Genomic DNA, 25,830 nt, shown 5'->3' with positions numbered 1-25,830 from the left:
ACATGCACCTGCCCACAAAATGACTGATGACTCAAAGAACATCATTCAAATCATATTCTTTCGTATCATTCAGCTGTTATCCATTATTACCGTAAACATGCCCCACTACGAAGATACCTGCCATCAGAACTAAAAATATGTGATATGTTTAATGACTTTAAGCAAAAACATAATGTTTGTGGACGAAAAACGTATCGGAAAATATTGTCCGAGATAAACATTGGCATGCCGAAGATTAACCTTTAGTCACTCAAACTCATAATAATAATAACACTCTATAGTTTTGATCATGTAGATGAAAACCCAACAACCATGAACACGGGACATAGTAGTGAATCTGTAGCTCTTCGAACGATACCGGTATTTGTATGTAAAGGTCAGAAGTGAATTAAAATAAACGCTCTCCTTAATTGGCATGGTGTCAAAAGCTGCTTTTTCACCATACGCCTTGTTCAATTACACATGACATTTACGCCGATAGGGGGGAAGAAATGTAATGACGATCCAATCATCGGTGTTGTTTTGACAGAGGCCACTGCCGGACGAAACGCTGAGGATGTAGCGAGTACATACACAAAATACATGAACAACACTATGTTTAGGGACAGGAAACGATTCATATTCTATGTGGATAATTGTAGCGGCCAAAACAAAAACTGGACACTTTATACAGCAATGTTTGCTGAAGTAAACAAGTTGGAATGGCCGCAAGAAAATATTTTCCGGTATCTCGAACCAGCTCATACCTTTATGTCTGCCGACTCATTTCATGCACAGATTGAAAAAACCATGAAGGAAAGGAAACATGTGTACGATGCAGATGACTTCACTTCAGTTGTAAACCCTAAAGGATCTGCTTTGGAAATGTCACCAGCTGATTTCATCTTGTATGAAAATGGGATGCGCCAAGGCAAATACACTAACAAGAAGTACGGTTCACTAAAGGATTCACTATGTTGTTTTGGAAATCTTCAATAGACAACAACGAATACAGTTCAGGTGAGTTTTTAAAGAAGAAATGGCAGAGAAAATTATGCGTTACGGACACGAGGTCCTGAGATATGCTCCCCCCATATTACAAACCATCGAGAACTTTGAGATCTAATCATTTACTTGAAATTCTGAAATTTAAATAATTAACTATCATGTACCTGATCTAATTTTATCTTTTTTGTCTCATGTGCAATAGGTACTCTCAATCTAATGAATTTTAATCACATTTTTGCTGTTGTTGATTTTCCCTTTGTTTTTGTATGACTATTTCATGTTTGAATGTTTTTTGTATAAATTATTACTTAATGTATTGATATTATTGTATGTTAATGTTTTGATGTCTTTGTGTACTTTTTATACAGTTTTTATGTAAATGCAATACTTTCAGCTTTTGCTGCTTTTTGTACATAAATGTTTTTTATACCGGAATAAATAAATAAAGTTACTGGAAAAGTGTTATGCTGAGCCTGTACCGATTGAAGACTTGCATAATAGAGATGGTTACGAATTGGTATCTTACTTAAGATTCAATGCATATTTTTTTATGCACAATTTATGGTATTTAAATTAAACTTGCTAAGCATTGTTCATAGTGTGAAGATGCTCTAAAAGCTGTAATTATGAGCTGTACAGTTGACAATTACGCATCTGAGTGGTACCGACTTCGCAAAAAAATGATTACACGACAGTTGGCACAAGCGATTAAAAATGTGAACATTCAACATTCAAGAAATCTATATCTATCTACATTATTACATTTTATGGCAAGCCCATGTTTGTACAAAGCAGCAAAACCCTGTTTTATTTTTTCCTCTATTTTGCTTCCAACATTTAAAACGGATGGGTTCCCTTGATAATGCCTTTGTTTAAAATAATATCTTCTTATTAGCATATATACAGATTTTATACATTTGAATTTATATTAAGATGAGCAACTTTGGGATGCTCACGTACCTTCTAGTTGTTTAAAATAAACTATATTGTATAAAATGAATCATATTACATCCTTACAATTAGTATTAGTACTGTATCAAATGAAACAAAAATTTAAAAATTAATATACCTTGGAATTAAACCTTCAACACACTGTAAAACCATGAAAAAAGCACCCTTTTTGAGTTAGCAAAACTAATCTACAAAACTGCAGGAAACAACTACGGTAGGGACACCCCTAATCAGGGGACACTTTCCAGGGAAAAGAATGCAGGGCAATATATGTTTAAACATATTACCCTTAGTAAGGGGACATTTTTTGGTTCCTAAGGTGTCCTCTTAAAAGGGGTTCCTACAGATTTGTTTTGCCATATACCAGTCAACCATGCGAACCACATAGATAACTATCAAATAGACAAAAATTGCTGCTACTCGGTGGCGTTTGTAGAAGTCAGTCAGACGAAACCATTCTCACTATTTGGTGGCGCCAAACATGTAGACTTCATTCTCTTACCTGCACCATATAATTATAATTATTTAAAATCGTTGTTTTGATTAGGTATTTAGACCCATCATCTTCTGAGTTATCTGAAAAATAAGTGTTTACAATAAAATGAAAATGGTAGGTGAAATATAAAATTCCTGTTTCTGCTTACCGCTCGTCTGTGTAAATTACCCTTAACAACTGCAACATCAAGACAATCTCAACAAATTATTTATTTGTCCATAAATTGGAAATTTGACTTTTATGGTAATTATACATATAAAATACATGAAATAAAAAAAGATTAAAATAGATGAAAAGAATGCTTAAAAACAAGAATGTTGAATATTTTATAAACCACCTAGTGTTTATTTGTCAATATAACATGATTTGGGTCAGTCAAAACAATAATGTAAGATGTCTTACTTGTGTTAAAATATAATCGCCCTTCATTAAGTTTTCAATCAAATTAAAATGATCCACATTTGGAACTATTCTGTACTCTGTGTTCACCCCAACCTTTTTGCAAGACTAAAATTGAAATTAAAAGATAAAAAACACTTCATAATTATACAAATAATGAGAATTTATAAGTTGAATGGGAATAATACTGAATGGATGAGTTAAGACAGACAGACAGTTCTATAACAAAGCAGAGAAGAATTAAATAATGTTGAATAAAATAAATAAAATGAATAGTCAGGCTTCAAATGAAAGGAAATATGAATGTCCAAGTGACCGTATTCACCAATTCAAATGTGTGTATTATCTAAGAAAAATAATGTTTACATGGTCCTTTATTTCTATATATATAATTTAATTCGTGGTAAATTTAACGCAGATCATGAAAGCAAAAGTACTCGATACAAAATGTAGAGCCAAATAGAAATAAATGATAAAGACACTAGTAAATTACCAACTGAACATTTTATTGCATTACAGGCTGTTTCATGAGTATGAACTCAATCTTCAGGTGCTTGGCTCTGAATGATATATATATAATTTATATATTATATATATACATACCTTTGCATAGTCAGATGATTGCTGTTTAAATTCTGGTGATTCCATCTCACCAACCACAACATGCACTACTTCCACACTGCTGCAGTACTTTCCAACATCATCAACATGTGTCATAGGGCTCTCTTGCTTGGCTATGTCTCTATACAACATTTATATTCAGTAAGCATTATGTTATAACGTATGATTCAGTTTTCTATGCATTGGTAATGTTATAAAATAAGTCTTCTGTAGTAATATATGCTGGTTTGATGGTTTAGCCAATTTGTGAAAACAGTTTTACTTTCACATCTGCTAATTTTCTGTATCCTTTACCAACAGATATTCTTATTATTTATTGATAAAATTGTAGGTTCCCACGCTAAAAGATATTAAGCTTACAGTGGGTACCAATTTTACTCAAACCATTATGTTAATATTTATTTATTTGTTGTGGTGAAATTAAATTTTGAATTGAATAAGATGAAAATCAGTGGGGGCCTAGGATCTCATTTGTGTGAAGTTTCAGTGCTGTGTTGAAATGTAATCATATTGAAGGCCTTAAAATAGACTTTAGGATGTGTGGAAGACTTTGAAGGCGGGTATACTTGACCACCTCTGCCCTTTTATATTCATGGTCAATTTTTAGAGCTTCAATAATTCACAAATTGTTCCTTATAACTTACTCTGTCATGTGGACATCATTGTTGACAGACATTTGAAGCAGAGGCTGCAAGTCATACAGCCCACTCATTAGAACAGCACCTACAATGATAGACAACTATATTACCTTTGTATAGGAGGTTTTCATTTAGCATCCATTCAACAATACATTTAAAACAAGAAAAAAATACAAAAAAATTGGGAATTAAACATGTAGAAAACCAAAGTGAATGGATGCAAGGATGACTCATAAAATCGACAAGTCAATTTATTTCCAATGGGTCCAATGTTTTCTCAATAGTCTAGGAGGTTATGTTTTCACAATAGTCTAGGAGGTTATGTTTTCACAATAGTCTAGGCGGTTATGTTTTCACAATAGTCTAGGAGGTTATGTTTTCACAATAGTCTAGGAGGTTATGTTTTCACAATAGTCTAGGAGGTTATGTTTTCACAATAGTCTAGGCGGTTATGTTTTCACAATAGTCTAGGAGGTTATGTTTTCACAATAGTCTAGGAGGTTATGTTTTCACAATAGTCTAGGAGGTTATGTTTTCACAATAGTCTAGGAGGTTATGTTTTCACAATAGTCTAGGAGGTTATGTTTTCACAATAGTTTAGGGGTTATGTTTTCACAATAGTCTAGGCGGTTATGTTTTCACAATAGTCTAGGAGGTTATGTTTTCACAATAGTCTAGGAGGTTATGTTTTCACAATAGTCTAGGAGGTTATGTTTTCACAATAGTTTAGGGGTTATGTTTCCACAATAGTCTAGGAGGTTATGTTTCCACAATAGTCTAGGAGGTTATGTTTTCACAATAGTCTAAGAGGTTATGTTTACAATAGTCTAGGATGTCATGTTTTTACAATAGTATAGGATGTCATCTTTTTACAATAGTCTAGGAGGTTATGGTTTCACAATAGTCTAGGAGGTTATGTTTTCACAATAGTATAGGAAGTCATGTTTTTACAATAGTCTAGGAGGTTATGGTTTCACAATAGTCTAGGAAGGAGGTTATGTTTTCACAATAGTCTAGGAAGGAGGTTATGTTTTCACAATAGTCTAAGAGGTTATGTTTACAATAGTCTAGGATGTCATGTTTTTACAATAGTATAGGATGTCATGTTTTTACAATAGTATAGGACGTTATGTTTTCACAATAGTCTAGGCGGTTATGTTTTCACAATAGTCTAGGAGGTTATGTTTTCACAATAGTATAGGATGTCATGTTTTTACAATAGTATAGGACGTTATTTTTTCCCAATAGTCTAGGAGGTTATGTTTTCACAATTGTCTAGGAGGTTATGTTTTCACAATAGTCTAGGAGGTTATGTTTTCACAATAGTCTAGGAGGTGAACACAATTAAAGGCAACGTCTGTGCTATGCCAAGGTGGTTTTATTTTTAAATGCAGGTTTTAAATAGAACTTGGTCTCCACATTTCAACCAAAGTTACAATAATATTATATTATAGGTTTTTAATGATTTTTTAATTTGTGGTACAATTACACATATTTGAGTGGTCATTAGGAGAAGGATGTTGCAATCTTACCTCTTATTGGGTTTCTGGTCAGTTGAAGTTGCTGTACCCAATCAACTTCCAGTATTCTTGCAGCCAAATGACCACCAGCTGAATGCCCTGTTATATATATTCCCCTGAGTAACAAAAATTAGATTACAATAAGAAAATGTTTTATTATTACAAAAAAAAATTGTAAATAAAAAATGCAGCAGTAAAAAGCATTAAAAATATATACAAAAATGGAATAAAAAATCTACAAAAATAAACATATTATATTTAATTATTCAATAGAATTATTTATGAGGCAGAAAACATATGGTTTTGGGATATATTATACAAATAATGAATGTTTATGAGTGTAATGGTACAAATAATGGTAATTTGTATACTAGCTTTTTTTTCATCCGCGAAACGTTTTTTTTTTCGTACACAAAATTTAAAAGAGAAACGAAACTGAGGCCAGACGACAGGTGGCGCTGTTGTATTTCACAGTACAGAGCCATATCATAGAGTAAATTTTTTTTTTGTACACAAAAATGTTTCAAAAAGTACTATTGAACGATCGTTTAATAGTGCGTACTATTGCACGCCATGTGACCCACAATCGTCCAATCAAATGACAGGAATTTATTTCGGTGTTATATAATTTGAAATATTAAATTCCCAATCTTATCAAAAATTAAATATACATAATTAAAATAAATGTGTATAAAAACGAATTATAAATTTTGTAATTGTAACTCTCTGCTCTATTGTATCAAAACAAGTATTTTGTAAACTGTATGTATGGGTCGATCCTCCAGTTTCTTTTATTTATCCAAAACATAATGATAAAACATCAAACACCATAACATATTGGAATAATGGATATTTTAAAAAGGGAGAGAACAGGCAAGTAGTGCCTATCTAGTGCTGCAACATCAGAAAAAAAAACATACAGTAAATATCAAATTATTAACAAATTATGTGAAAATTAATTAATACCAAAATATATAAGTTATAATACAGTTTTACGATAACATAATAATTAAAGTATATCTGCTTTAAAAGAGATAACCAATAAATGAAATAAAATAAAAACATAATACAAATTAATCAAATAAAAAAAGAGAGTATACCTTGATTTTGGAAACTTATTCAAAATAAAAGCAAATGCTGCCTTGCTTTGGTTTACTATTTCCGGCATAGATACTGTTGAAATACAAAAAAACTCCACAAATTTAAAAAAAAGGATTCCACAACTTTGGTGAAAAACTAACATGGTGGACAATATAGAGTGAATACAGATATTATACCAATAGATAGTCAACTGGTCAGGGACTAAAGCAAAACCACTGTTCAAATATCATTTAGTATATAAAAATAACCTACAATATATAACATTATATTATTTCATTTCTTTTCATTTTTTATTTGGTCTATTTAAGTATATACAAAACAAAAAAAAATGAAATTGGGAAGACCAAGGACAACCTAAGTGAACTTAATCACTGTAGCTGAGCCGGTTGACCCAACCCCAAAGTCAGTTTACACATAAAAGACGTAAAGACAAAATACAGTTAATTAACTATAATTATTGTTAAAGCATGGTGAAGAATGCATTTTTGCATTAATATGCTCAACACACTCTGCAAACTTAGTGGCACATGACTATGTAGGGGTCAATGTCAATGTTCCGTGTATCGATTGGCGCATGGCTGCGTCGTGAAAACAAAACATTGGTGTTTGTTTCACCGTACCGGAACTGTGCCGGCACAGGTGTGAAATACTCTTTAATCTGTTAAATAGTTGATAATGTGATCATAAATTCACATGTATAACAAAAACTTGCTTTCAGATCTTACCCTTTGGTGCTAGGTCATATCCCATGCCAACATATATTGCACCATGTTTTACAAATTGGTCAGCAATACCCATGTTATTTTCAGGACTGAAAAATAATGAATTTATTTATTTCCATCTCAATTCAATATATACACACATACTTCATTATTATTTATTTATAAATGAAATTATAAAATACTAACAAAATGTTTTAAATCAATACCAAATTAAAAATTCAAGTAATAAAATGATTTGCCACACCATTTATTTTTTTCAATCCACTGGGTATAGTAATTTGAACTAGTTTGTATTTATTTTTAAAAAAACTAAGTCAATATAAAAAAAACGAATAAAAAAGCCTAGGAAATGCTATAGTTGAATTTAAAATGTGTTACATATATTTATATATTGAATTTATAATATGTTACATATGGTCTTTGTAAATCCAGAAATAAGGTATTTTTTTTTGTACATAGTACATTTTTCATGAACACAAGTTTGTAAAAAATACTGTGGTATATTTTTGGCAGCAGAAATAGTCATTATAGTTAAAAAAAGTTAACACCATTTTGAGGCAGATAAGTACAAGCAAAATTTAATTGTAAACAATGAACTCACCAGCCCTCTACCCAATATCCTCCATGAATGAATACAATCACTGGGGCATCTGAAAATTCAGAAATGAAAAAATTAAAAAAACATGTTAAACATATTAAGGGTGAAAAAACAATATATAAGCCTCACCGCCGATTTTAAAGCCACTGATATTTTTAAACAATTTTTATTTTAAAAAAAACAACTAAAAATTCTGATAAAATTGTAGCGTTATGTGTGTACAGCAACAATTTTATTGCATTTACAAGATTTTTTTTAAAGTTGAAAATGTATGTTTAGTGATTAATTTGCTCATGTTTTAAAGGGCAATGTTTAAAATGGTAGCATGTCAATGTCGATGACCTATCAAAATGATAGTACTTTGAAAAAACACACAACCTACCCTTTATTATTCAGAGGTGGTTGATTGACGCAAGTTTATTGGTCTTTTGTAAAGTTTAATAGCAGTTTTTTGGCCATAAACAGCAGTAGTTAATCCTCTCAATGATGATCATTATAATTAACAATTCAAGGATCAGAGAAGAACATAATATTAATGGTCACGTCAGTTATATATAAAAAAGGAATTTTACTGGTGGTTGTTTTTAAACAAGTATGTATTAAAATATTATCAATTTTCATATCATAATCTTAACAGTGCAAACAATTAAATTTCTCACCATCATTATGTTCTGGTTGGTACACGATTTCTAATTTCTGAGAATCATAAGGGCCATAAAGAACACTTTCTGTACTGTACTCTTCTTGAACATTCTTTGAACCTAAAAAATTAATTATACAAGTTGATTGTATTGCAAATAAATGAAGCATCTGTTCTGCGCAAAGAGACCAGCAGAAATGATATGAATGTGCTTAATTTATCAGGGTAAATAGCTTGTTGTTTTAAACAACTAAAAAAGTGTCAACAAATTACCCTAATTTCATGGTAGCAAAACAGGAGAAATATCAAAACCAGTTAAATACATCCAATCTATTTTGTGCTATCCATTTAACCACCGCCGTGCACATTTTCGATATGGTTATTTGATTAAGCTAAACTGTAGCATCTTTAATGTCATAGTTAGCATGCTGCATTTTTGGTCAGTTTGATAGTATAGACAGAACTTTAAAAGGTGTCTAAAGGTCATTACTGCCCACCATAATTACATCCTTCAAACAGGACTTATAGTCTAAAATAAATTATATACTGGTCTTATTTTGCATGGTCAAAAGTAAGGCTTACATCTGAGGGTGGATGAAACATGTGTTAAATTATACAAATGATTTTATTGATATTTAAAAATTTGGAAAACATAACCCGGTGACTCCAAAATTGTTGATATAAACCGAAATAATAAATCAGAAAATTACTAATGTTTAAGTACCTGTAGTCATAACTTTGAAGTGCACATCAGTAACTTCATTTGGTGGTAGACGTTGAGACCATGCGCTGGGAGTATATGCTTTTTCCAAGTACTGTACAAAATATAACAAATTAAAATATCATGAAATAATAATCCTTCATTGTTTGTTTATTATTATTTTGAAAATTAAATTCATATGTGCATTTCAGAATCCGGGGAACATTTATATAGTAACAACTCATGCTATAGAGCGCCGTTGCTCACTGTTCTGATAGGCCTTCATACTTTAATCTTGAGGCAATGATAGTCACGAAACTTGGTCCTGTGGTGATTGTATGTTGCCCGGCAATAACGAACATGCTCACGATGTTTTTGCGGAGAATTTGGGAAATTTCGCCCAACCCGACGAATTTGTCGAAGACGATCTACCAGACCCATATCCGGTTGCTAATCCTGTGGTAGCTCCAGAGGATGAAGTGACCTACAGAATTCTTCCAGGAACCTCTAACTGGGGCAAGGTATTTGAATTAAATTATTTAAAAATTCATTTTCTCAATTACTGTTTTTATGTTTTGGATCTGTTAAATTTGTACAGAGCTAACCTAATTCAATTACATTATCGCCACGAATTACTTAATTAATATATTTTTACAGATTCGGTTATGTGCATTTATTTATTGTGTTTTATTTAAAAATTCATTTTCTCAATTACTGTTTTTATGTTTTGGATCTGTTAAATTTGTACAGAGCTAACCTAATTCAATTACATTATCGCCACAAATTACTTAATTAATATATTTTTACAGATTCGGTTATGTGCATTTATTTATTGTGTTTTATTTAAAAATTCATTTTCTCAATTACTGTTTTTATGTTTTGGATCTGTTAAATTTGTACAGAGCTAACCTAATTCAATTACATTATCGCCACAAATTACTTAATTAATATATTTTTACAGATTCGGTTATGTGCATTTATTTATTGTGTTTTATTTAAAAATTCATTTTCTCAATTACTGTTTTTATGTTTTGGATCTGTTAAATTTGTACAGAGCTAACCTAATTCAATTACATTATCGCCACAAATTACTTAATATATTTTTACAGATTCGGTTATGTGCATTTATTTATTGTGTTTTATTTAAAAATTCATTTTCTCAATTACTGTTTTTATAGGACATGTTGGTTGATAGCATCGGCTATCAGTACACCAAAAAGGTCGACCGAACCCGTGCAACAGTGACTTGGAGATGCGTAGTGCGCAATAAAAACGTGACATGCAAAGCGACAGTAATGGAACGAAATGGGAGATACGTTCGTGGGTCACAGGACCATGTCTGCGACATGATTCCAGGTAACGATTACCAAAAGTTAACATCCTAATCATTTTCGTTATGCAAATCTACAAAAAATACATTACTCAATTATTATTTGTATGTACCTGATGTTCATTTATTTATATAATGTTCAGTTTCAACAACTCATTTCAATTAATTATCGCAAATTGTAACTAATAATTGTAACTATACCACGCAAGAGTGCCCAATGCGCGGCAGGTGAACTTAAAGAGGAAACATACTCGACCAAACCACCCAACAGATCTTGCATTTGAATTGGACGAGGAACACATCCCCCCTGGTTTCCTGCGCTCAGACATCCACATCGATGGTAACCGCCACATCCTCTTGGCAACTGATGATATGCTGTTTCTGCTGCAAAGGTCGAAAGTTTGGTAAGTAACGAAAAATGAATCCTTTCATTAAGCTAACATTTTTTTTTCATTACAGGTGTTCTTGTCTCTGAAAATCTCGTAAGGCAAAATGTTTCTTTAAAATGTATGTTCTTTACAAAATGTTGTTTTTTTTGTGTCATTACAGGTACATTGATGGCACTTTTAAGGTGGTGAAGGATCCGTTCTACCAACTCTTTTCGGTAAACGCATTTGTGAAGTCTGGGGCAGCGCAGAAACAGGTCCCCCTGCTATTTGCCGTTATGTCTGGGAAGAGGGTAGTTGACTACAACGCAGTCCTTAGATCTGTATTGGAACTGGTACCAATGTTATGTATATGTTATGAAGATAGTGGCAGACTATGAGTCATCTCTGTGGCAATCTCTTAGGACTGTTTTTCCGAGAGTGCGCCTGACTGGTTGCCTTTTTCATTTCACACAAGTAAGTGATAGGAGAATTAAATTTTAACGAACATTTTCTTTCAACAGAGAAATCTATTTGCAGGAAAATAACACATAATTGCAGGCTGTCTCTGTGATTAAAGAGAAAATTAAAATTGCAGCAAAATAACACTTTCCTTTTTATAATTGCAGGTCGTCTAGGATTTTCATTTCCTGTATTATTTTTTTAAACAGAAATCTAATTTTCCAGCTTTTTGTTTTTTTTATAATTGCAGGCCGTTTTTCGAAAGGTGCAAGATTTGGGACTACAACGTGCATATCGGACGGATCCTGGTACTCACATGATTGTTCGCCGGCTGATGACACTGCCTTTTGTTCCTGTTGAACATGTTGAGCAAGTGTATATGGACATCGAGGATGAGGTGGTTGATGTTCCGGCACTACGCGAGTTGATGCAGTACTACCGAACCACCTGGATCTACGGAACTATGATTACTCCTCACGACTGGGTCGTTTATCGACAAGTTGTTCGTACAAACAACGACATCGAAGGGTGGCATCGCCGACTTAATTACCGTGCGAAACGTGGTAGGTGTTACTTCAATATTGAATCTTAATTTAACATATTTTTTTTTTGCTTCTTAGGTCACCTACACAGAAGAACAAAACGTCTTATTTATTTTTTAATTACATTTTTTATCATTAAGTTTCTTCTTACAGTACTTATGCGAGTTCCTGATATTCCTCTATATGTTTTTTTTTAGGTCACCTACAAAATGGAAGGAAAAACGTTTTAATTAAATTTAAATTTATTTTTTTTAAACTGTGAATTTCTTCTTCTTTTACAGGCAAACTTCAGTTTTACTTGATGTGCGAGTTTTTGTATGAGGAGGGAGTGACAGTATCGCTGACAGCAGAATTCGTTTTTCGGCAGGATGTACAGCGTTTAACATCTCGACGAAGCATCGCCGCCAATGCTCGTTTGGTTCGATTGTGGGACGAGTATAGAGCTGCCGAGCGAGGTGTCCAATCCCTGATGATTGCAGCCAGCAGACTGATTAGATATAGTTAAAAATGGAATGTATAATTAACAATAATAATAATAATTAAACCTAGTATTAATAATGTATAAGTATAATTAATATAGTATATAATTAATAATGCATAATTAACGATAATAATTAATAATTAAACCTAGTATTAATATGTATAAGTATAATAGTATAATTAATATAGTATATAATTAATAATGTATAATGCACTTGTCAATTGTATGACCCACTATACAACCCCCGGGAGAGGTGCGTCATTTGTCCGATGTGCGTCATACCTTATGAATACCATGACGCACCCATGCGTCAATAATGTGACTTACCTTTAGGTGACCATGACGCACCCATTTTGACGCACTGTGACCATGTTTTTTATGATATTTTGGGTGGTAAGTGACGGACATTGACACACCATTGGTCATTGATTTGACGTACCATCTAGGTTTTTTGACGCACCCCTGCGTCAGTAATTATTTGTAAATGACGCACCAATGACGCACCTCTCCCGGGGGTCGTATAGTGGGTCATACAATTGAAAAGTGCATAATTAACGATAATAATTAATAATTAAGAGGTACAACATAATTAATAAAAAAGCAAACTGAAATTGGATGTTATATAATGTACTTGTACTGTATATATGATTTGTAAATAAAAATACTTTTATAGCACATTTAAATTGTATATATTGTTTTATTAATACTTACTGTACAATCTAGAACCACAAACAATAGCTAACGGTCTAACAATACAATCACACAATGCCTGATTTGCGCGCCATAGAAATCGGTTGTGGCCGAAACTGTCTGTGGCCGAAACGGTCATATGCCAACAAGTTACGCCCTCTGTTGGCCGCTTGGCGAATGCACAAAGTTTTCGAAGTAATAAATTGAATATAAAATTACGTTTTTTAGTAATTTATTTTATATATTATATCAACATTGTCAATATCAATAAAATACGGATTGTTAAACACCTTTAAAAACTTGATAAATACCACCAAAAAAAATGAATTTGGTCTAAAGTGGGCCGAATCATCCCACCAAAAGTGGGCCGAATCGTCTTTCTAAGGACCGAATCGTCCCGGATTCCTCTGTTGCACACACGTCACGGCGGACGACGATGATGGTAAGTGACCGTGAAATGCATGAATTCCTATTTAAGGTGCGAAACTGCATTACCGCCATTCAGCAAAGTTACTAGGCCTAACTGGTTATTTTAAAAATAAATACTCACATTACTTGTCATTCTTGAACACACTGGGTATAACAGAGAGAGAATCAAAACGTGGTGTGTGGTGGTGGGTGTGTGAATGTGTGGTTTGTTTTGGGTGTCACGTCCGTTTTTGGTGTGGTGATGCAGTGTCAGTGATGATGCGGTAATAAAAGGACGAATGGTGGCGTCACATAACTACCGTCCACAGAGAGCCATAAAGAGTTACGACATTGGATTATAGTCACGTGATATGCAGATCAATTTGTGTCAAACTTGTCTCCGTTAATGCATGAAAAGTATAGGAGCAAGAAAATACTTTAAACTTTTTCTTATATTTAACGGTGAAATATCGATGTGCACAGCGTACAGAAGTACTTGCGGCAAAGAATATTGCGCGCGCGTGCGCTAGTACATTATAAAGTTTGATTGATTGGTTTTGGAACGAAACATCCCATAACTACGTCCTATTAATAACAATTATGTAATATTTTCAATTCATAATGCATGCTTTAATGACTAAATAAAATAATAAAGTGTCGTGGATATATTTGTTAATATATTGAATAGGGTATGAACAATATTAAAATAATAAAGGAAAATTATTACAAATGAAATGATGAACGAGTCTCTGAAAGTTTGTGTCAAAAACACACAGAGAGCCATATACTGTATAAAAAGAGGGGTGAATTTGTGTGTTGGTTCATGCTTTGATGTATCCTAACTTTCATGTAGGCCCTAGCATTTATTTTTTTGTTGTTATAAAAAAATATATATATGTTACCAAATCAATACCATTAATAAAATTAATTACTAAAATAAAAACGGAATCTAAGCGTTATTTCATAGACAACAAAATCTAAAAATAATGCATGAACTATAGGGAAACACTATACAAAAGAGACGCGCGCGCCCTCAGAGTGCGAATTCTTTGACACAAAAATAGCTTCTAATTTTCAATGTCGTAACTCTTTATATATATGGCTCTGCTACCGTCTAATCAGGATCGCCACCTTTTAACAAGGTTGGAACTCAATCACTTTTGATGGGATATAATAATAATATATGATTACTTCAAATTCAAATCACAGTTCATATATCAAACTAAATATACTAAATTCATATATCAATATATATACATATTAATTTTATAAAATATAAAAAAGCAACATTTTTGTATTTTTTACAATTTTTTCTAAGATTACTTGTTTACGTTTTTCTGTCGATGCAACATATAATTATATCTAACTGAAACTTTTAAAATCACATGATAACAAAACGTCACATACACACACATGTTTTTTTTTCGATATTGTTTATTGGTGTTTTTGCTTGTATAAAATTATGTCGCAAAGCTGAGTGGGGTTGTTACTTTTCACTGTTGTTTAAAATTAAAATTTTAAACAAGATCACAGAATGAAAGATTAAAAGACTATGACAAACATTCAGCAAATAATAATTATGCTACTACAGTAAAAACATGTTACCCATATTAAAAAAATTAATTGGCCAACTATTAGTAATATAATATCACCCCCTCTATAGTTTAATATGTCTGATTGGACTTATAAAAATAAGTGTTATAAAGAAGCCCTATCTACACTATCAAACTTGTTTGACAAAAAAAGTTTGATGTGCCCATATAATAACACATTGTAAATAAGTTCCCCAATTCAACTCTTTTGTTGCCTTGGCACTTATATTTTAGATATTGTACTTATGTTTTTTATTGAAATAAAGATACCGATATATAAAATATGGTACTGATATCACCGTGTCCATATAGGCACATAACATTTTCTTGTCACATAAAGTTTGATAGTGTAGACAGAGCTTTATACAATACATCGCAAGTGATAGTTTGTCAATAAGTGCCATGTACCTATCAGTAGAACACTAGTTTGTGCTTTTACATATTAACAGTCAAAAAACGTTTAGAGTACGAATTTATATTATTATATCTTTCAATAGGACTACATTGAATTGGCAGTTTTATTCCAACTTAAAAATTAATAGGTGTTGTTTCACTTAAAAGCTACTGTTTTATGGACAAAATAAATACAAACACACAGGCCAGAAGTCTGGATAGTCACAGTGTAGTGGAGGAACACATGTATTACAATCGGTGCCTTATTTTTTATATTCATTTGTACACTATATACACATGTAACAGTATGCAAATGTTGAATTTGCATAATGATGAATACTATTTTCTATACCATTTGAAACGTGTTATCAGAAACAATATGTGCCATCTAAGAACACCTTCATTTTTTACAGTTAATATTAATATTAAATAAGTGGTTCAAAATGTAAATTTTAAAGTCAATATAAAAAATCATAACATTGTTTTATCCTTGCAAGAATATAGACTTTTATTTTGGTTGCACTTGGCCATGTAATTTAAAAACTAAATCAAATCAATCAAATATATATATTTATCATAATTGTAATCATCATTAGTCATGGCACATGTTCAACAAATGAGATTTAATTATACAAATTTCAGTCTTTCTTGGAAATACATAGTGTACAATCTGTTTTTTGAAAGAATAATATACATCATATCACAGGGCAGCACTTTTTAAATTTAAATATCATTGTCCTTTCAAGTTTAAGACTGTATATTACATCAAAATATTTGCGAAATGTTTCTTCAAAACATATGGATATACCTAAAAGTGAAGTAAAGTGAATAAATAATTAAATAACATGGCAAAATAATGTTAATATTAGATACAGATAATATGTTACCTCAATTTTCTGCACTATGAATGGATCAAGTTATTATAATTTACAAAATATTAATAATATTAAAGCAGGTTATACTTAGTAACAAAAAAACATATCTTAATATTAGAATGAAGTTTAACAGTGCAGTAGTTAAATGATACATTGTGGAATAACTTTCAATCTTTAAGGAGTTATTTCAATCTAAATTTACACTGTTATACCACATAACACATTTCACCTAAGGGTGTGAAAAAAACCCAGCTCGTTTACATTTCTTTATGGCATAATTAAAATGGACATGTGGGATTGAACTGTTAACCTGTATTCAAATGGTAATTATATACCCACATACTCATTTGCATAACTGGGATGTGTTACAAATGAATAGAAGTAAAGGTCTTAATAATAAATAATTATATCACTAAAGGGCATGTGCAAAATGAAAGTGTCTCATTTATTCAAATTAGAGCTGAAAGTCAGAGCCAAAGTCACTTTATGTCAATCCACATAAAAGGTAACACTTACAATTTATGCCAGCTACATAAACAGCGCCACCAATTTAAGACAGTAACAGTTTAAACAATGAACAAGATATAACTGTAACATGTTACAGACAATCATTACTAGCAATAGAAAAAATAGTATTTTTGTACTCCTGTGACCATGTATATCAAATTATCAGACAAATGTTCTGTGATTCCACAAAGTTACTTTATCAAAGATAATTATTATTAATGCAGTAAATGTTAACCTTTGACCAGGTGGTCAACTTAAATTGGTCAAGATCATGGTGATCGTGATAACTAGTTGATATCTTAATAAATATATTATAATTTCAGACAATGCTGTGAAAACTGGAATTATGTGTGGAAGGAGGCAGCGTGGGTACACACCAAAGGTATTCTTCTATTTGATTGGTTGATTTCATATCACGTGCTTCTATTTCAACTGTTAAAGTTACTATGAATGGTCAGGCTTTTGACATTTTTTGTAGAATTTTGAGTGTGACATGATCGGATTCTAAAATGCACACTCTCCTGGAAGTAACTAGTATTTGAACTAGTAAATTCCAGAAAAAATTCAAGCCAAATTTCATCTTGTTAGTGTATTAACTTAATATTCTATTTCATTAGTTTTTTGTGCATTCACATTAATAATACTGTCTTCTATATCTTCTTAAAGCTTTTTGGTGGATTCTATACGAAAAAGATCAAACCTGGTTACAACTTGTTACAATTTATGAAGATGTGAAAAAGGGCATAAGACACCATTCTAATGTGTAATACTTATTCCAGATTATTTATTACTTTTGGTCATTTAAAAAACGTATCGAGATGCATGCAAGAGGTTGTAAAATCAACCTACTAAAAGAATAGAGAAAACTCAAATATACATGATTTGATGCAATAGTAAATATGTATAGGCTACCATACAATGATTATGAATAAGCCAAACCTTATTATAAACATAATCCATTACAACAACAATGATAAAAACCTTCCTCTCCCATCCTCTGAAAGCAGGTATGCTTGAACATGAATTACAAAATACTGTAGAACAACTTAAAAAGGCACTTTGGAGACCCAACAAAGTTGGGGGTGGCCATAGTGTTAGAAAACGGATTTCTCCATGTTTGCTTGAATGTGTCCCCCAATCGAAATGCGCATAGCGGCATGAACACAAAACAGTGGCGTTCGATTTTTGTCAACGGCGTCGGACACCATGTAGTATTATATCAATATAGTAAAAAAAGAACATATTTGATACTAACATTTTAAACCCAAAGCTGTCCTCGTATTGTAAACTATTTACTTCAGAAAATAAATTCATAAAATGATCTTATACACATCCTGTCCATTTTCAATTTAAACTAACAATTGAAAGCGCTTAAATTTATAACTTGATTAGTCAATTAAATTATTTATTTTATTTACAACATTTTACATAAAAAAATTAACATCAATATTCAGAGCAATACAAATATGGTTTAAGAGAATTCACTATTGGTGCACCTTTCAAAATCAATACATAATTAATAACAATTTCGCAAACGAAAAAGCTAGGTAATTTCTAAGTAGCAAAACATAATTTCAAATATAGCAGTACCATGTGAAGAGTAATAAATAATAATGTGAAAATAAATAAATATTAAAAAATGTAATACGATAAGATAATGATAATATAATTGCTTCTGTTTTATGTTCTCTAACAAAATCGCTATAAAAAAAACATATTTTAAGCATACTGAAAAGGCCATGTTTCTGGACATAATTGTATTAAATCTCCGGGACATAAAAGGGTTGACATAAGCTCAGATGCGTAACTGAACCAAAATTAAAAACCAAGTATACCTAATTTGCATTTATTGTACACCTGCGTTAGTGGAGCAACTTGCATTTAGAAACAACTATTTAAAAAAAAATGTTAGAAAAGAAAAACAATTTGTTTCAATTTTTTATCGATAAAGTAAGTGTGTATCTTTCTTTTTATTTTCATAATTTGGTCGAAATATGGTTTTAGAGACAATCAATTTGTTTGTCATTTTATTTGCTCTTAAATTAGGATTATAATTATCAATTGTACTTTCAGTTTAAAAAAAAGTGTAATAAATATCAATCAATATTACGTTGGATAAAGTACATTGCTCTTGCATAATCATTACACAAATTCAACAAACAGTAATTAGAAGTGTCTGTCTGTTATGATGTTCTGTTGCTGGAGAGTGATTTTGTGTCTCGTTGATGATGGTCTTCCCTCTTATTTTCCTGGCCTAATAATATCGTCATAATTGTTTTAAACATTTTTTAAATGTTAGATCAACAAAAAATAATTTATTCATGGATCCAAATTTATAAATAATCTTGGCGATGAAATGGCTATTAATAAATTAAAATGTATAATTAATGATGTGACTCATCAACCTATTGTAGAATTCGGTAGAATTCCTGAATGTAAGTTACAACAAACCACAGACATAATAGAGACTTCTTGTCAGCTTTATAATGTACATTTTTCAAGATGATTTTTAAGGCTGTTATGTTTATACCTTTGTTCGTTTTATATTGTATTTGTAAGTTCTGACAAACAACTTTCATGTGAAATTGAATCTTGATATTGAATACCCATGGCTATTAATAAATTTGGGATTTTTATCAACCGTAGGCACTAGTATTTTGATTGGCTAAAATAGGCGGACCTTAAGCTTGGTTCCCACTTGAAAGCAAAGCAACGATGTAGGCACAATGCAAGTGAGTTGACCAATTGACAGTTCGGATGACCCATCATGATTGGTCAAATTACATGTGTCATGCTTACATCCTTGCGAAGCAAGTTTTTGGATTGATCAAGACACAAATTTTTGATTTCCATTCAAATCTTCATTCATCTGTCAAGAAGATAAAATAAGTACAAAAATAAAACAAGAACCTCAGAAAAATTGTAAGTAGAGGGTTTTTAACATAAACAAGTAAGTATATGCCTTGACAATTGGTGAGAAATCTGATTCTGTAGTGACTTGACCGAGTGACAATTTATAGAAAATGGGTAACAATTGCAACATCAATTACTGATTGTGAGCTTTTCAAGCTTTCACAAGATACCTAAATATGACAATATTTATCCAGTATTATAGGCAAATTCCTGAATACAGTAACTCATTTGTATCACATGTGCTGCCTGTATCATACCACACTGTGAATGGACAATTAATTAGGGTATTATTCTACATATGCGATTAACTAAAGTAATTTTTTGTCAGGTTCATGTTACACTAGCTGGTCTAACTAAGCATAAACACCAATTATGCTGATTTACACACATATGATTAAAAGTTTGGTGATTTGTGGTGTATTGGCACGTAAGTAAAAGTTAATAAAACAAACTGGTATTTTTTCCTACAGCATTTGTAAAAAATGTAAAACATACACTAAAAATATACTGTAACATAAAAGCACGACATTCTCTTTGCATAAATACATCTATAATGATTACATGGCACGTTGAACAAAAGCAAGCTTTAAATATTTCTATTGGGTTGATATTTAGCTTAAAAAAGAAACACTGAATAATTGAAATAAAGTAAAGCTAAAACTGGCAAGTTTGACGCATCCCAGTTTGACCGACATTCAACTTTAGGATAGGTCAGGATCTTCTTCTCTCGGCTAGCAAATGTTTTTCCGTCAGCTAGCAGATCGTAAAAACATCGCTTCTGCATGGAGGTACTTTATTTAGGGCATTGAATAATCACATGTACTTTAATAACTGGATGCGAACACTTTACATCTTTTAAAGTTGTTTTAGATTGTATTCACTTTATCCTCTAGTGTTTCTCTAAATGTTTTCAATAAAACAACTGTTCAAATCTGCTCAGCTAACCATAAATGCCTGATACCTAGTATGTGCGTACAAATCACTTGGTAGTGTTCACTTTAATACTTCTACTAGGATATTTAATACAACAATTAAAATCTCAGTTATTTTGTTGTTGTTGTTGCGTGTGGTAGTTTTGGTCTAATCTTCCTAAATGTAAGTTGTTGTGTTACAACTTTAACAATTAAAAGCACATCAGTTTACTTTTTTTGTGGTAGTTTTGGTCTAATCTTCTCAAATGTAAAACGTTGTGGTACATTAATGTATTCTCCATTTTTAACATGTAATGTTCGTCGCTTGACATCGTGGAAAATAGTTCTGGCAAAGTTATAGAATTCATCTTCCATTTTCCATACAATTGAGTTCTTAATCTTAGCAATGGTGGCAGCAGACGGATCAATCTTAGTGCTTGTCTTTCTGAGGTGGGAACGTTTGCCTGTGGAGAAAAAATGTTTCTGTTTATATTCTATACTGGAAAGATAAATCTAAAGTTACTAAAAAGTCTACTGTTAAGGCAAAAAAAACATAAATAAATGGTGTGGTATGTTCCGTCCTTTTAAATTATGCTTACATACAAATCTTCTTTTTAAAAAAAGAAGGAAATGGACAGGTTTAAAAAAAAAAAATGATTGTTTTGTTTTGTGTGATGGTATGTTCTTTGTTCACTTACATGTAAATTACACAAGATCGTCAAGAAAGAGAAAAATTATAAATTTGAATGTTGGGAGAGAACGATCCAAAACTCTTAAAAAAAATTCAGAAGTGAATCCAAACAAGAATGATTTTGATTCTAATAATACTTGTCACACATTTTGCGGTACCATTTTAAGAAGAAACTTAAAACCTGTACCATGCGACAGTTGCATGAATGCTTGAACGATGACTCAGAAAATAAAATAGATTTAAAAACATGACAATTAAGAGTTTTTAAAGAAGCTTTCAAATAATTTGCAATGTATACAAATTCATAAAAGGACAATTTGCAAAATATTTGTTTTTCAAAAACAAAATTATTAATGTATGATAAAAATTATGTTGTTTTTCTTTTGTGTGCAATATGTTACATACGATATAAAAACTTAATAAAAGTAATGTTGTTTTTTTGAAGAAACGTTCAACTGCAAACAATTTGAAACCAGATGAATTTTTTCGAGAACAATTTACATGTTTTATATATATTATCAAGTCCCTTTAATAATCAGATTTTAACCAAGCAATATTGACTACTGGTACCAATGTAATTTAATAATGAATTTCATGTTTAGTTTTATGAATTTTAAAGTTTTATTTTCTAATGTGTTAATGTTTCTAATATCTAAATTTTATTTATTTTGCCTATGAATTTTAAATTTTAATGAAACTGATGTTTAATTTGATGTTTGTTTTGCTGTAGGGGTCTCTTCAATTCAGCTAAACTACTCTAATGCAGCTGATAGAACTACCTTCATGAAATAACCTTGAATAAATAAAGGAAATAATTACTGTTACAAGAAAATCAAAAAAATGTAATTAACTAATAATTGTATTCTGAACTCAACGCTTCACTTACCGTGTTGGTACAGTTCCAAGGCACCTGTAAACATGGACGGCACGGTGGCTTCAAGTACAGCGATGAAGTCCTCCATCTCCTCTGTCAAACCGACCACTAAGTAATTGGTGACAAGATTATACTTAGCTTGCTGTAGAGCCCACTCACTGCCTGGATTCCTGTCATAATAGATAACATTACGTTGTGAGTTTAATATTAAAAGGCGTTGATTTAAGATTAAAATGAGTAAATATTATTAATCGAATTGCTTAATCTGGTTTATAGCAGTTGATGCAAAGATGCTATGGAGCATTTCTCTCTTGCACACAAATTAACATGCCTTTTTGCGCTCATCTTAATATCGTATTTGTGTTTTTTTTGTGTGATTATGATGGAAATAAAGATTGATTGAATCACATATCTACATTTTTAATTTCTTCAGAGGTTTTCATTTCTTAAAAATGTTATTGTGAATTCTTTGAAATTCAGCGATCACAATTCTCAGGTGTTGTCTAGGTTCTGTTTCTCTCTGCAGCAGCTACTGTAAGTTCTTAGTACTGTTTTTCTGATGAGCCCAAGGGGAGTAAGTAAATAATAAAACTAAATGTGTCGCCCTCTATTAAGTTAGTAATGTACAAGAACTAGGTAAAAGGTCATGTTAGGAAATGTTAAAAGGAAGAGGATATTACCAAGGGTATGGAAAAGTACCATAAATAAACGGATACAAATGACATATGGACATAATCTATATCTAATTGAAACTATAACAACATTATGACTCTATTTTGGGAAAAACATGTCACATGGATAAAATAGGAAGGAGTGAATAAGTGCAAAAAAGCCTTGAAAAGACATATTTTGATTTGCTTCAACCTGACCGAACATCAATGTACAGACCCTGGAATAACATTGAGTATCGATGAGTCACATAATCATAGTGTAATCATTGTTTATTACTAATAACAACTGGTTTTGTTGCTTCAGGGAATAAAAACTAGGAGAATGTTTATGTGCAACTCTGCAGTAATGTAACAATAAACTTCTAAAGCTCTGTCTACACTATCAAACTTCTGTGACAAAAAAAATGTGATATGCCATATATGGACACGAGGTCATACCACTACGATATTTGGGCATATCACTACCATATTTCAGCACATCACACTTATTTTGATAGTGTAGACAGAGCATAAGAGAATATAGCCGCCTATAACAAATTTGCTAGCTGTTCTCAAATGAGACTTGAATCCATGACTTTTCATTACTAGCTTGGTGTTCATACCTCTAGGTTGCGTGATAGGGTTAGATTTGAGCTCAAGTGAGACTCAAACCCATGATTTCTGGAGCACTAGCTTGAATATTCACACCCCGCTAGCTTGTGGTGATAGGGTTAGATTTGAACCAAATAAGCATCATGTACTCCACCTGTTGTTATTACTCATATACCAAACAATTTCAACATCAATGAATTGTTGATTTGTTTTATATTGTTGAGTATTCACTTCTGAGTTGGTTACAACATTCTCCAAATAGACCACATTATCACTTCTTGGCAAAATAGGTGGCAGCAGACTTAGGCTCAGGGGAACTTGCTGGTTTAATTCAACAGCCATTCGCTTATTAGATTCCATTCCAGCTGCCCTTTGTCAGTTGTTAGAATCAATATTCCAACTGCCTTTTGTCATTTGCTAAGTTCCACTTTTTAGTTAATTCCACATGGAAAACAGTCATGAAAGTTTAATACAAAAACTGTACTTTTAATATTATTCACTTTATTGGAGGTTTCATTTTCAGTCAGCTAATACTTAAATCAAGCCATTGTCAAGGATTTCCGTAGAGTAGATTATTTTTGGCACATGATTCTCTACCATTTACATTAAGTATGGTATCAAAACAACAATTAACAGCAATGTTGTTTTTATAAGGAAATGTTCAGCAGCGAAAAACAAAGTAATAAACACATCTGAATAGATTCTTATTTGATTGTAGGATGGTGGGTCACATGATATTCAATAAATACTCTATTGAACTCTTACTTCAGAGTGCAATATTCTTGTTACACAGTACATATAAGCAACCGGAATGCGCAACGCAATGCTAGGCTGTTTCGAAAATCAACCTGCAGTGTCATGCCGTCTTGATACAGTAACAACATATTAAAAGAATGCAGAAGGGGCAGCAATATCATGAAATTAAGTAAATAATCTCCAGCTGTAGTAAGTAAATAAAGGGCGAAGGAAGGGAACTTGATTATGGACATTCAGTAACCTTAAAAGAAGGAATCGGAAAAACTAATTTTATAAACAAATGGCTTCTAATTTTAATAGAGAAAAAAATGGCAGGGGACGAAAAACAGCATTGAAAAGTGGATTCATAGATTTGATAAAAGCAAATATTCATCAATATTTTCCATTAAAAACTTATTACAGGTTAATTTCTCATTAAAATAATTGTTTTGTAAACGAAGACTATCAAAAAGGCAATTCAATTTAAAATGAACTATTTTCAAAGACTCGAACTCCTAAAAATCTTATATTGTAATTGTATGCTGTTTCATCTTTTAACATTAAATCAAATGCCGCAGATCCATGCAACATTTAAATAGCGGATTTGAATGATTGTATTATAAATCTAGTAAAATTAATGAATGGTGAAGATGTGAAATTGTAAAATGAACCCCTATAAATTCCATTGTAAACATAGGTTTGGGAGACGGAGTTTACATTTCAACAGGCTGTTAAATCCCCCCATGGAATGGTTAGGGTTACATGTCATGTTGGCATTTGGTCATAACATTTCATGTTGATCAAAAACTATTTTAATGTGGGTAGAGAATTTACTGATTATCAACGTCCTCGCTGATAGATAAAAATATACTATCAAATAAATTATGCTTTTGAACCTTCTTTCAATAGACATTTGTCTTATTATATACATGTCTGAAATTCGACCAATTCTCAGTTCTGTATTTCAAAATATGACAGTATTTGTTCAGTATCATAGGTAAATTCAGTAATATATTACAATTACATTATTATTATTATTATTTATATATCACATGTGGTGCTTGTATCATGGAAGGTTGTTTAAGGGGTAGGTTATGGTCTATGACACAGGTGTACATAAGAAAACACATGTGATGCTTGTATCATGGAAGGTTGTTTAAGGGGTAGGTTATGGTCTATGACACAGGTGTACATAAGAAAACACATGTGTGACACAGAATTTGCCTATGATTCTGAAATACATGATACAGTAGTCCATTTTAATATTTTAGTTTTTTGAGAGAGTGGGTGGCCGAGCAGTTAAGACAGTGGAACCGTAATACGTATCCATAACACCGGCAAGGTTTTGAGGCTCACTCACTCCATGGTTCTGGTGGTAGAACAAGTCTTCTCGAATAAGGACTATAAACCGTAGGTCCAGTGTACA

General features: G+C 31.7%; 2 protein-coding genes and 1 long non-coding RNA gene across 4 annotated transcripts in view; 1 reads left to right on the top strand and 2 right to left on the bottom strand.

The window, feature by feature from the left end:
• Positions 1-1,821: 1,821 nt before the first annotated feature.
• On the bottom strand, positions 1,822-13,868 carry LOC144836921 (kynurenine formamidase-like). The gene is made up of 11 exons (XM_078691861.1): positions 13,794-13,868; positions 9,398-9,488; positions 8,693-8,794; positions 8,037-8,085; positions 7,439-7,524; positions 6,713-6,785; positions 5,625-5,728; positions 4,099-4,177; positions 3,437-3,575; positions 2,837-2,941; positions 1,822-2,514 (listed from the first exon to the last, which is right to left on the bottom strand). Exons 1-11 carry the CDS (start codon positions 13,803-13,805, stop codon positions 2,482-2,484), a joined length of 873 nt encoding a protein of 290 aa, XP_078547987.1. The 5' UTR covers positions 13,806-13,868; the 3' UTR covers positions 1,822-2,481.
• Positions 13,869-15,866: 1,998 nt separating this feature from the next.
• Positions 15,867-25,830, bottom strand: part of LOC144836906 (heparan sulfate 2-O-sulfotransferase 1-like) — an 81,356-nt gene continuing 71,392 nt past the window's right edge. For both annotated transcript variants that reach the window (XM_078691830.1, XM_078691831.1), the window contains exons 6-7: positions 22,420-22,577; positions 15,867-21,306 (exon numbers count right to left, since the gene is read on the bottom strand). In XM_078691830.1, the coding sequence (XP_078547956.1) occupies positions 21,071-21,306; positions 22,420-22,577 (394 nt within the window). In that variant the 3' untranslated portion in view covers positions 15,867-21,070. The remainder of the gene's footprint in view (positions 21,307-22,419; positions 22,578-25,830) is intronic.
• LOC144836957 (uncharacterized) lies at positions 17,341-22,422 on the top strand. Its single transcript, XR_013611423.1, has 3 exons — positions 17,341-17,400; positions 17,685-17,781; positions 22,264-22,422. It is a non-coding gene; the product is annotated as an uncharacterized LOC144836957 (long non-coding RNA).

Source organism: Antedon bifida, chromosome 3 (assembly GCF_963402885.1).
Source record: "Antedon bifida chromosome 3, ecAntBifi1.1, whole genome shotgun sequence".
In the NCBI taxonomy this organism is placed as follows: domain Eukaryota; kingdom Metazoa; phylum Echinodermata; class Crinoidea; order Comatulida; family Antedonidae; genus Antedon; species Antedon bifida.
The sequence above is the reverse complement of the archived record's forward strand: the minus strand, read 5'-3'. Positions and strand labels throughout refer to the sequence as shown.